Here is a 13,301-nt window from a genome sequence, read left to right as displayed (position 1 = left end):
CTGATGCCGTCTGTGACAATGCTGGATGATTGCCTGAACTTGTGGGTGCCTATATTTTCAGTTTATTCATTCCTTGTGTTCTTGCACATATAGCCAAATCCATACTTTTATATGTTTAATTGCTGTTTAATGCTGTTAATTTTCTTGTTTTGTGTCTGTTTTCCCCTCGATTGCTGCCAACTTTGCTGCAAAGCTTTAATTTCTCTATATCACTCCTGATTTTTTAATACTATCTCATAGTGCGCCCCCAATTACAAAATTTGTACAAGGCTAAGCCTACCCACCTTAATGTAGTATACATAGATGGTGTTTTTTTTTGGATAGAGCTTGGACGTACAAAATTCTGCTATAGCAAACAGACTTTTTTACCAGGCGGTTGCTATTAAATAGAAAACATCTGAACTTTTACACTTAGTCATGATTGCATTTGGAAAGTTTTCTTTCTAATTGCCAAGAGATAAAATTCCCCAATAGGCCTACCGAATGTTTTCTAAAAATTCACGTAGCTGCAGGGCTATGATTCGATCAGGCAAGATCTCCAGTGTGATCTTGATTTTATACAGCAGTTCAACAAGCGTCATTTATTATTTAACAGTAATATGTGAAAACAGATTATAGTTTGTAATGTCATCAAATGATTTTAGTTCCGCAACAGCTGTTGCCTAGCAACACAAAGCTTTTCTTCTGCAAATTAGCTTGGTACTTTACTGAGGTCTGCAGATTATGAGCAGGGCAGCTGCTTAATATCATGTACAATTATCCGTGTGTTTCTAGTAAAATAAGAGTTTATTAACTACAGCAGGCTGTTGTAAACTGTGTCTCTCTCTGGACTTGCTAAGGTACTTACTCATAACTGCGGTCTCTGCCGCCTCCAGCTGCCTCACCCTGATGAGGAAACTCTGGTTCCTGTCATCAGTGAGGGGAGAGAGCAGGTTCGAGTCCCTGCCGGGCAAAGGGTCTATCAAACATCCCGTGGCAGGTCCTCATCTCCACGCCAAATCTTCATAAGGCAGTTGTGCTCAGTCTTGAAGCACCATGTTAGCCAGCTAGCTGTACTGAGGCAGCTAAGCTAAAAACAGCACGGCTAACGCTACGCAGAAAACTCCTCACAGCAGCTTGTTGAAGAACACCTGCCACTAATGTAACCTAACTGGACAACTAATAAAACAATAAACGTGACCGGAAGACGGTATGACAGCTCCAACAGCAGCTTCTGCCCTCTTATTTTCTTTTACCAAAACTCCCACAGGTGCATGAGCCCCGAAAAGGGTGGAAGTTGTCCCCACAATTGTTTTCATACCATACGGCAACTCCAGAGGGACACACAGGCCTCGAGAACACTAGTTCTGTAACAGACACTAGTCTGTTACACTAAAATCTTCAGTAATAACTACCAAGCGTTAATGTACGTTTAATTACAGGTGTAGTGCCAAAAAATGATCATCTGCCAGGAGCGCACGTGCCTGTTAAAGCTGTATAGCCTGCTATGAACAGCTGTGAAGCGGAGTGATACATAAAGTAGTCCCACTCTCGGCCAATCAAACTGCTTGGTCGGAACTAACTGTTCTAACAAGTATTTTAAGTAAGTACTTCAGATAATTAAAAAAAATAAATTTGGAAGTGCAGATACAAATGTTTGGTTACCAATTATTTACACACACTTTGATACAGACTTGTAAATATCTACATATGCAAATTGTATTTTAAGAATTTCCGCAAAAGATTTTACCTTAATCTATATAAGAAAAACAAAAGACAACAAAAGATCTAAAGGCAGAAAAACTAAAAAAAAATGGGCTAAAATAGTCTCTTGCCGAGAGGGGGAGACATCTTCTGGCGGAACAGAAAAAAACCGCCAAAATATCTTGGAGCGTAGAAGAAGAAGCTGTCGTCCAATCACACGCAGCGACCGGCGGTAACCGGAAATGGTTTAATTTCACATTTCATTTATAAAAACATTTGGGGAGCTGCTGAAAGGTAATGTTGGAGTTATGATTCTGAAATCGATTTTCAAGTCGCTAAACAGCTTCTTTTGTAACGTTTAAGGGAAAATAAAAAGACGCTAATATGACAAAATCTAAGTGGACAAGCGGAAGCACGTTGTTTATTCTAAGGCACTGCACTGGTTGTTGTCAGAGCTTCACCAAAACAGTCATTAAGTCAGAGAAGCCTCATTAATATTATTATTTAGGTTCATCAGAAGACGTAAAATGGATTAAATCACAGTGCACAACTTAAAGGAGCTGATGGTACCCTATTTCAGTGGAATTGTATCATGTATTATTTCCGTGGGACATATAAATGACAGTTTATTGATTTATATTCATTATACGAACTAACTGTAATGTAATTACAGGTGAAATCACAAACAGACACACTTATACATAAATTATAAACTAAACCAAAATGCCTCTCCGTGTGAGCCTGTGGATACTTCAGAGACAACCTTTAAAGGTCTCAAAATTTACAGCGAGAATATTTAAAGAATACAAAGAGTCTATTGTTTTATTCATCTTTTGTCCTCTCCTGTCTCCTGGTTGCAGGATGTCTTGTAACACCAGTGTCACTCGTCTCCACTTGTCATCTATGAGCCAAGCACAGCGAGTCCCGGTCCACCTGATGCCCTGTGAGATTGAACACAATGGGCCAGCCCAGGTCTCACAGTACCTCACTGCGACCACGAAAGACGGCAAACTAGGTGCACGCTCTGTTAAATAGACTAATCAAGTTTGAAGTTCACTGAAAACAGTGGTGGAGCAGGAAAGTCAGGTTCTCAAAAGCTGTCTACACACTGATGACTATGTTTTAACTGGACAGTTGTGCAAGGATTAAATGTCTAAGTAACAGCGTCTAACATTCAGATAGATAGATAGATAGATAGATATACTTTATTGATCTCAAAACTGAGAAATTGGGATGTAGCAGCGCCATACAGTAAGAACAGAGAATAAAGAGCACACATTATTAATAGAATATAAAGGAATATGCTTAAAAAAACCTAAAAAAAACTAAGAGACATACATACATAGACATACATATCTACATATATACATGTGTAAAGTGCGGAACAGTATCTGAAGAAATATAAATAGAAACAAAGTCAGCAGTGCAGAGTGACATGGAGCTAAGACCGGAGTTTAAAGCGCAGACAGAGGTGAGTTATTGTACAGGTGGATGGCTTGTGGCAGGAAAGATTTCCTGTATCTGTCCTTTCGACAGCGAAACTGAATCAGTCTGTTGGAGAAGGTGCTCCGCTGTCGGTCCAGTGTGCGGTGGAGGGGGTGCTCAGCATTGTTCATGATGGCGAGCAGTTCAGGGCTTCTAGTTGTCACATGAAATGGATTTAAAAGGCGTATTTCATTTTTTATTCCACAGTTACTTTTATTGGTGGAAAAAACATCTCTAACAGCAGTCCTTTGTGTATTTTCCTCATTACAGAGAAGACTGTGTCATTCAGAGGGCGTGGATTGAGGGGGCAGGAGCTCAGCTGTCCACAGGGCTACACTGGTTTGGTGCTAAAAGAGATCAACAAGCCCGGCTCCGACCAAGAGGTAAACATCACCAACGTCATCTTTAACGTCACAAAAACTTTGCACACTGTCCAGCAGTGTGAGTCAGTCAAACATAAAACAAAGCACTGATTGCACGGGCATTATATCAGATTTTTGTTTAGGTAAGGATCTCTATGCCTACATGAAGATAAATTGTGTGTGTGTGTGTGTGTGTTTCCAGGACAGGACAGTGAGGGTCTCCTCTGTGTTTGACAAGCTGACCTACTGGAATCTGGAGACGCCTCCGAACTCTGACGATACAGTCGTGATGGCGATGGATTGGCCAGACTTGGCTGAGGCGGTGAGTTCTCTTGTTTTGTGGTTGACTTTTTAAAATTCATTGAACCTTTATTTAACCAGGCATATCATAAAGACAAACAAACTGTTACTTACAGTGGCAACCTCTCTTTTAAAAGACTGTTTTAATCAGAGACAAGAGTAACCTGTGTCACCCGATAATTGAAAAAAATCCAATTTAATCACTTTGAACGATGTTAAATGAACAGTGCTTGTCTCATTAAGCACGATGAACACGACTATCTGGATAACTTTATGTTCGCTTAAACACTGACTCTTTGTCTTCATTCTCTGTTTCAGGAGGGGTTCCACATTTAAGTAAATTTGTGGTGATTTTTGTCGTGAGGGAATAATGAACGCTTAGTCCAGTAGACCAATATACAGGCCTCATTCATCAATATCTTATGAAGTTCTTTGTTTAAATTTTTCCTAAGAAAGGTCCTAAGAAAAGTCTGCGACATATCCATGATGTAATCTTAAACCCCAGAATTGTTTGCACCTGTGTTCTTATAATGATGAATCCCACTGTCTTCGTAAGTTGAGAGCACGTGTGAGTGGATCCTAATTAGCATCAGTAAACGCCCTGCAGGGTATGAGACTGCAGGGCCGTGTGCACACAGAAAATGAAGAAAAAAGAAGCATTTGAGATCATTATTGCAGTTTTGCTGTTGGAACAATGCTGTGGCTCTGTTGTTTTTATTGTTTGTCTTTAGTCGAACAATTACCGTAAAACTGACAAAAGCAGCTACACTGACAACAATATTTCATTAGAATATCATGTGGTTGGAAATACAAAGACACAGACGTTTAGGTGGATGCTGACATTTTGTCTCTTTACAGATCCACGGGCCCGTAGAGGACTGAAAAAACCCCTCCCTGCTCAGAGGTGGCAGGTTGACGTCACCTCAGCATGTTTTGAGTGAAATATACAGTATGCTGGTTATTGGCTGTCAGTGAAAGAAAAACTTACTTGTTCAATGTCACTATTGCAGAGTAATAACTAACAGATGCAGTGTTAATATTTTTGTACATGTTGTTTTAAGGGAAATAAAGAGAAATAAACGATAAAGCTGACTAACTTAGAAATGTGATTATGATTCACTTAAACAATATGGTAACATGTTTCTACTGAACAGTGCTTATTCACAAGATAACATTTAAATTTTGCACACACGCAACCATAAAACTCTTGAAATGATCACAGACTCAACTGCCCCTTCTGAGTATCCAAAACTCTTGGGCTTGTGTGGTTAATAATCAATACATTTTCATCAGTACATACAGAAACTGTAGAAATGTTTGAGGACAGCAAATTCTGAAGTTCAAACAGTCATTCAGGCACATTTAAAGTTAAAAGTTAAACATCTTAAGCGGTCACATTGGCAGTAGGAAATGCCAAAAACATTAAAGGTGGGTCCCCAAACTTCCCCCCTCACTCACTTCACTGCTATCCTACCAGACACGTAGACTGTTAGTTCAATAATTAAACAATTACACCTGTTTTCTGACAACTTTTAATGGACCCTGCAGAGAAATGTCAAACATAGGCTATGAAAAATGTGGCAAAAACATATGTTTAGACAGCCACAGTGCTAAGAGAACTACTGTACATGATCCTGGACAGCCACTGAGAATGCACAAATGGGTTGGCATGAAAAATTCATGTTTGTAAGGCTGCCACTTTGATATTACTGGGTCAGTTGCCTCATTTAGGAAATCTTACTGATCAAAGACTTTTGCTGCATTTATAAAAACGATAAGGTAGTTTAGAAACGAGACAAAGACAAGGCCGTTTGGCACAACCGATTTTCTGCTTCATCATATGTTCTGTGTACATTTAGTGATGAAGCAGCTTCATTAAAACTGATGCAAAGAAAAGCTTACATTACATGTTAACAAATGGCACAATCTAATTCAAATTTAGAATTTGTGCAGGTGTTCGTTGGTTTCATCCTGTAAATAAAACACTAGACAGTACAGTGCTACTACACTTACACTCAGTTAAACTTTGCTGGCACGAGTCACACTGAAAAGGCAGTCGTACAAAATACAATTCATGTAAGTGATAAAAAGTTGTAAAAAAAATGCAACAGTTTTCCCTTGTTTGTGTTTTGAGTTAATATAACAAACATGAAGTGTAGGATGTCACAATATCTCCTAAATCTTCTTACAACAATGACATTTCTGATCATTTTTTACAGATACAAATGTATGATAGTGATAAAGCCAGCTGGTGTCTGGTTTGGAAGTAATTGAAATTTTGAGCAGCACCCCACAATGTTTGTGCAACCATGTTTTTATCATAAAATATGTGATCAACCATTTTATGCACGTTTGCCTAATCACACCTGGATTACTGCAACAGTAACACATAATTTGCCCGACCCAAAAATCTAACAGATCAACTCCAGACCGGACAGACCTCAACTGCCAGAATTGTTCTTTAAGCCTTTTTTACACTGACTCTCGGGATGCTTCAGACAGATTTAAAAACTTTAAATTGATAACTTTTAAGGCTCTTTACAGACTTTCTATTTTTATTTCTCTGATCTCTTAAGGCCTTCTCAAACAGGCTTTTCCTGCAGTGTAAAACAGCACTGCAGCAGCAGCAGTGTTACTGTTTTTGTTGTTTAGCTTAGCTAGCTTACTAGGTACCCCTGGTTTCAATAAGCAGTAGTTACCGTGGTTACATTGTGAGTATTCAGCATGTGCATACTGATGACATGACAAAGAAATTGTGTAACGAGACAAAAAAAAAGTGAAGCAAATTCCTTTAGCTCCATTTCACACTGGCAGCTTTTAACCCAGTATTTTGTTGATTTTCAGGGAATAAACCCACAAACTCTGGGCTTCAGCCCAGGGCCAAGTGCAGTGTGGAAAGGGTCTTAGTAACGTACCCGCTGTACGTGCTTTGAGATCCTCAGGCAGAGGTCTATGTCTGTTTCAGAGGCTTAGCTGAAAACAGAGTGTTTACAAACTGGACCCCGAGGCTCTGCCCGAGAATGTCAGATCATCTTTGTGCTGGTGACCTTTAAAGTTCTTCTCCCTATAAACGCATATCTGTTCTTCAAAATTACATATTCAGAAGATTTTTCCATGAAATAAAATCCCCATGCCTCAATGCGAGTATGGATCTATGAATGTTCGAATTACGCCCTTCCCTCTGTCACTCAGCTTCAACTCTGCTCATCAAAAACTGACAACCTTATCATACCACTGATAATGTGTCGGTAACTTTGGATAAATCACTGCTGATGGCGAGCTCTGACAAGTTGAAATGAAAGTGAAAAGTTCTGAGACTTGGTAGGCACACCTTCTCCAATACCCTTTGTTTTGCCCTGGCGTTATGCTAATAATATGGAAAGCCGCACTCCTTGAGTGACGAGATTGGTTCCTTAGGTTTGTGATGTAACAAACCCCTGCTGTCTGGAACTGTGTTGTTGAATGTATCATTCAAAACTACATTGTTCAGTGTGGAAATGACTGCTTACTTTGCTCATGTGTCTTTCTTATAGGAAACATCAGATAAGGCTGTTAATAAGGTTAAAAACATGACTTCTATTTAAGGTCTTTTAAGTCATTTCTTAAAACATACTATTATTGAAAAGTTCTTTAAATTTACTTTGAACTGTTTTTTGTTTCCTTTAAAAAATGTTTTTCTTTCCCTAGTCTTACCCTTTCCTTTAATATATTTGGCCTTTATACACCAAATTGTTTTTTTAATGTTTTTTTAGCATAAAATCGGGGAGGCTACAGTCATACTTGAACATAAAGCGTGTTGGTTTGATGAATGAGTGCTGATGTCACTGTCACATTGCTGGTACTGTTTTGTGTGAATTCTTGTATTTCTGTTATTATGGGGATCAAATGTCCTTAGTAGAATAAAAGCCTGGGTGTCTGCAGGGTGCAAATCTGAAGTTTGAAGTAAGAGCTCTGCTCGATGTAGGTTTAAATGTAGAGTTATTTAGGTTATTAGGTTAAAGTTTAGGTACATATGTGTGCAGAAGTATAGAAATACAACAATGTGTGTATGTGTGTGTGTTAGCTACGAGATGATGGTGGTGGTGGTGGTGGTGGTGGTGGTGGAGGAGGTTGTGGTGGCAGGGAGGGCTCCATGTCTGCCTTACTGCGTTTGGCCGGCAGCGTGTGGTCATGAGCTTTGCGTATGTGTCTGTACAGGTCGCCTGATTGCGTGTAGCTTCGGTAGCAGTAGCGACACTCATAAGGGCGTTCGCGCGTGTGCACGATGGCGTGGCGCCTCAGTGTGTATGTACATGAAAAAGTCTTTCCACAGACTCCACATGTGGGGACGTCCTCCACAAAGTTCCCCATCGAGTCCTGGAAGTCCTGGAAGTAGGCAGGAGGGTCTGAATGCTGCTGAGCTGTGGACGGAGGAATAAGGGGGAAGGAGGAGGTGTCCTGTGAGGAGGGGCCTGCACCAGAGGAGGAGGAGGAGGGAGAGAGGGGGAAGGAGTAGTCATTTGAATGGGAGGCCATTTGTAAGATGCCCTGAGGGTGGGAGGAGAGAAACTGAGGGCTGTGCAGCTCCTCCTCGTCTTCAAACTCATCGTCTACTTCCATCACCTGTTCTATCTGCCTGCTTTCCTCTCTCTCCTCCTCCAACTCCTCGTCAGATATAACGATAGCCTCCACTTTGACTTTAACATTCTCTCCATCATCGTCGTCTGTCCTCGCTCTGCCCATAACAGGGTGAGATTTTTCATTTCGAGTGGTGGGCGAAGCTCCCATGTTCCCCTCAGGTCCCTTAAGAGTTTGACGAGCAAAGTGGAAGTCCAAGCTTTGGCGTTGGAGCGACACAGCGCTCTGGATTCGGATCTGGGGAAGTGCACGCGGTGGTGGCGAGTGTGTTGGGTTGTGTGAGGTTAGTGCCGACGGTTGGATCAACATGAACATCGGCTGTCCTTCGCCTAAAGAGTCTTGGTGGTCAGCCTCTGAGGGTTTCCTCACAGAGTCATCATGAGGCAGTCGGGGTGCGTCCTGTTGAGGGATGGATTCTGACTGGGAGTAAGCAACCACTGAGCGACTACTCGCCTGACTCACTGGAACCAGGGAGGACGAGGAGGAGGGCTGCTGGTTGGTGCTGTGGCTGGTGAAAGAAAGAAAGAAAGAAAGAAAGAAAAGCTGATATAAGATGAAACTTTTGTAGTAACAAAAAAAATCATGGTTCAAGTCCATCAGTACACAGAGAAACAACCTTCATATTTCAAGCTGAAGCTAGGAATGTCTGCAGTTAGTTGACTAGTTGATGAAACGTTGTTACCTTCGCTACTCGGCACAAAAATACTACTTAAAATTATTATTTAGATACCCAGAGGAAAATGGGAGAAGTATGCACAAACACACACGTGCACTCTCAGACTCATGCTCTGTTGTGTCGGCTAGATGTCTTTTTGCAAGGCTGAACGAAAGTGGTACTTAGGCTTGTTATTAGTTGGGTGCACAGGGGAACCCGGAAGCCTGGCTGTGTGTGTGTGTGTGTGTTAATTTGTGTTACTCCGTGATTGTGTATTTTGAAGGAGTGTAGTCCAGACATTATGTACACAGTAAATAAATGTTATTTGTTCATTCTTATTCAGTGAGTTGTTTTGTGTTTCAGGATATGTGCAATGTTCATAATTAGAACAGATGGAACAAAGAGCCACACATTTCATTAGCATAATAAACTTGGTCACTGAAAAATGTGATTAATGGCTTTTATAATATATGCAACACTTGTCAGACAGTCAGTTTTTGCGGTTTATTAACATTGTAAATTAAAATGTGCTCAATTTCTACTGTTTTCTGAGTGATTTCTCACTTTTAGACTAGTCAGCTAGTCTCAGTGTAACACTTCCAATTTAACGTCCAGGAAATAATTTATCATGAACATTCCTGACAAAAAATCATAATGTGTATTTAATGACTAAGTGCATAAAGGCAAATAAAGCAGCAACTACAACAGTCTGAACAGTCCAGAAAATTACATTACTTATTGAGATGCAACCTTTAAAACCAGGGAAAAAACAGCACTTACAATGTTATGTTATCCAAAATCTAAGATCTAAGCTCATATCACAATACAGATATACTGTATTACTGATTCCTTGCGCAGCTTTAGTTAAAACAGTCAAGAAATTTACAACAGACACGTACCCGTATGTCTCAGTGGTGCTGCAAGGGCTGCAGAGTGCCGACCCCTCTACTGGACCTCCAGTCCCCAACCTGCTGTGACCTCCTGAGACAGACCGGCCTGTGACAACGTCCTGCACCACCTCTCCGCATGGGGGCAGAGGAGGGGCGTCCATGCCTGGCTGCGTGGTGTCAGCGAGGTCAGGGCTCAGTGGAGTTTTAACTCGTGCCTCTGATGACCCCCCACTAGTCCTCCGCTCACACTTCACAGACTCCAACTGACTCCTCTCTGCCATTGCAGATACTGATGAGAGTGGCGCTGCCATGGCAACTGGATTCATGTGATCTCCTGCCATGGCCACCACAGGCTCAGCTCCGTTGTCATCCTCACCCTCCCTCCCTGTCTCTACTGCCCTCCTTGCACCAGCGCTCTCTTCAGAGCGAGTACTGTCTGCCTCAGCCAGCGGCCCGCGTCTCTGCAGTCGTCTCTTGCAGACTCTCACCACCTCGTTCATGTGCAGAAAGCTTGCAGCTGCCAATATGTCCTCCACGGGTGGAGACTCGTCCTGCTGCAGCACGCCTTCATAGACAAACTCCAAGAGCAATCCAAACGCAGCCGCCGTGACAATGTCACTGTCGAGTGTGACGGAGCTGCTGGTGCCATTTCCAATGACCCCCGGAGAGTCTGAGAAGAACATGTGGAAGAAAGGCGAACAGGAGGCCAGGACAGCTCTGTGAGCCAGGAAACGAGATGAGCCCACCAGCACGGTGCAGTCACAGAGGAAACCCCGCTGGCGCTGGGAACGCAGAGCTGCCAGCAGCTGCTGGGAATGCTGGGGGAACTCCATCACCTGAGAAACAGAGAAACAGACCATCAAAATAAGAGGAAGCTGAATCATAAAGAAACAATAACACAGCACTGTCTGCAATGATTTACTTCTGTGATAGCAAATCACTACAGACAGCTCTGTGATCAGCTGCATAAAGTATCTCCAAAGGGTTTTTTCTGGTAGTTCTGTCATCTTGCCTTTGGAAAATAATGACAGGTGCAAATCTCTTTGGGAAATATCCATAAAGAGTCAGTTCATGTAAGGAAGAAAGAGTCCTATTGTTAAGAACTTCTAATGTCAGTATTTTCAATTACTTGATGCCGCTTTTAATATTATGGGGTACATGAGTGTGACTATTCTTGAGAGCCGCACACAGGTAGATGCTTTATACATGTTTGAGGGGTAGGGGCTAAAAATGTCAAAAGGGCACCTGTTGGATGCAATGGGGCACCAGCGTGCAGACAGTTTTCTAGCAATTAGCACAGTCTATGGCACTGTATAGAGTTCTCTCTGCTGGAAGGACACACCGGAGCAGTGGTTTGCAACCATGGGTCCTTGAGGGACTTTTAGGGGATCCTCTCAAAATAGGGAATTGTTTATTTTCCCTATTTAATAAACCATATTAGTGAGCTAAATGTGAGAAAGAGTCAGCAGAATGACTATTTTTTACACTTTGTCCAAATTATTTTTAATTTTTTTTAAAAAGAGATCCCTAAAGCAAAATCTAATTAAATGGGGGCTAATGACTTCATGTGTATGAACTTAGAGCTCTCTCACAGAAAAGCCCCCCACATATCTGAGGTTACTTTTTCATTACTTGAGTATTTTAATCTCATGCCACTTTCTACTTCTACCCCACTACACTTCAGAGGGAAATATTTTAGTTTTTACTCCACTTCTATTATTGGATAACTACTACTAAACAAATAACGATTTTTGTGCACAAGACATAAAAAATTATCCAAGTGCAACTGAAACAATTAGTAAATTAATTTAAAAAAATTAATTGGCGACTATTTCTCTTAACGTGTAAGACATTTTTCTTGGAAAAAAAACATGGTTCCAGCTTCTCATATATACTGTATGTACGAGGATTTGCTGCTTTTTCTTCTAATAATTTAAAATGTTTTGATTTATTAAATGTATTTAAACATTTTTACATGTGTACTTTACATTTAATACTTCAATACATTTCCCTGAAATCACATTTACTATGTTTACACTGATTTAACAGTAGGCAAAGATCAGTTAAAATATTGCAGAAATTCTTCCTCTTATAGCCTTTTTTGGTGTCATGTCTCCAGTCTTGTTCATGAACCAGAGTCTTTGCAAATGGCACAAAACCTGCCCATATGTAGTATTTAGGGGGCATTACCTGCTAACAGGCGAGTCTTTTATCTTTTACTTTTTATTCTTTTAATCTTTTACTTGTTATCCTTTTTTTTTTTTTCTTTTTTTTCTTTTTTTTCTTTCTCTCTCTCTCCCCCTTTTTTTTTTTTTTTTTTACTGTTTTAGTCAGTTTCTTTGGTGTTTTAATCTTTTTCCAGTGACTATTTGTTGGTTGGTTTGCTGATTGTGTTCCTCACATTTCTCAGGGTTAGTTTAGCATTCTCAGGCTGTTATTGCAATTATCGTTATCACAATTTTTTTTTGTTCGAATTATTGAATTTGCTGACAATATTGATAATTATTGTTGTTACCTTGTCACAAGTATTATTTTTATTATATTCTATCGTTCTCACAGTTTTATGTGTAAAGCACTTAGTAACTTTGTTTTAAAAAGTGCTATATGAATAAAGGTTGTTATTATTATTATTATTATATTATGATCAAGTGGGATTCATCATTGAACACACCTGGTTAAGGGCAGATTTGGATGATTAAGGGCGTTTGGTGCATCTGGAGATGACTCTTATTTTTTCTCTTACCAGAAAATTAAGAGAAATTTAAGAGCATGTTACTGCGTGAGGCCCATTGAAACATAAAAAGCGGGACACTCACGTTAAGAAGTGTTGATTTCTCCTGTTAAAATCTGTTTATTGACAGCTGGGAGTCATCAATAAACGTATCGAAGGTTACGTTTCCATGGTGACCTGCCCCAAGTCTCCAGTCCAGCGGCAGCTTCGTTTCAAAGCTGAACCTAAGTTTGTAACAAAGACGACAGTCAAGGCCATACACGTAAGAAACACATATGGCAATGTAGGTTAGAAAAAGTCTCAAATGTCGAAGAACAGAGAGAAAACAGGCAGCTCCAGCTCAATTATGCTAACTCTAGTTAGCCAACTTAGCTTAGCTTCTGTGTAAAATTACAGCTCCACTAATCGCTGTTTTTGTGTATCAATATATCGGCACGTGCTGCGAGTTGCCATTAAATTAGCCAGCACAACGTCTGAGTTGCGATACCTCATATTTTTCGCGTACACGATGAATATTTTCTTACCTGCAGGAAGCTGCTGAGTATTGTTTTCTTCCAGGACAAATACAGCTTTTCCTC

General features: G+C 40.6%; 2 protein-coding genes across 4 annotated transcripts; one reads left to right on the top strand and one right to left on the bottom strand.

Moving 5' to 3' along the window:
* The first annotated feature begins 1,899 nt into the window (after positions 1-1,899).
* rnaseh2c (ribonuclease H2, subunit C) lies at positions 1,900-4,942 on the top strand. Of its 2 annotated transcripts, none has more exons than XM_042493285.1 (5): positions 1,900-1,977; positions 2,544-2,698; positions 3,439-3,551; positions 3,733-3,852; positions 4,689-4,941. In XM_042493285.1, the coding sequence occupies exons 2-5, from the start codon at positions 2,545-2,547 to the stop codon at positions 4,710-4,712; spliced, it is 411 nt and encodes a 136-aa protein (XP_042349219.1). In that variant the 5' UTR covers positions 1,900-1,977; position 2,544; the 3' UTR covers positions 4,713-4,941. The 2 variants fall into 2 exon arrangements, with proteins under 2 accessions (XP_042349219.1, XP_042349220.1); XM_042493286.1 differs by lacking the exon at positions 1,900-1,977 and adding an exon at positions 2,390-2,454 and having other exon boundaries at positions 4,689-4,942.
* Positions 4,529-13,288, bottom strand: zbtb3 (zinc finger and BTB domain containing 3). 2 transcript variants are annotated; one of them, XM_042493283.1, is made up of 4 exons: positions 13,248-13,288; positions 12,809-12,947; positions 10,002-10,828; positions 4,529-8,955 (listed from the first exon to the last, which is right to left on the bottom strand). In XM_042493283.1, the coding sequence occupies exons 3-4, from the start codon at positions 10,823-10,825 to the stop codon at positions 7,890-7,892; spliced, it is 1,890 nt and encodes a 629-aa protein (XP_042349217.1). In that variant the 5' UTR covers positions 10,826-10,828; positions 12,809-12,947; positions 13,248-13,288; the 3' UTR covers positions 4,529-7,889. The 2 variants fall into 2 exon arrangements, with proteins under 2 accessions (XP_042349217.1, XP_042349218.1); XM_042493284.1 differs by lacking the exon at positions 12,809-12,947 and having other exon boundaries at positions 13,248-13,270.
* Positions 13,289-13,301: the final 13 nt, after the last annotated feature.

The sequence above is a fragment of the Plectropomus leopardus genome, chromosome 9, assembly GCF_008729295.1.
Source record: "Plectropomus leopardus isolate mb chromosome 9, YSFRI_Pleo_2.0, whole genome shotgun sequence".
Classification (NCBI taxonomy): domain Eukaryota; kingdom Metazoa; phylum Chordata; class Actinopteri; order Perciformes; family Serranidae; genus Plectropomus; species Plectropomus leopardus.
This window is presented reverse-complemented; position numbering and strand designations above follow the sequence as displayed.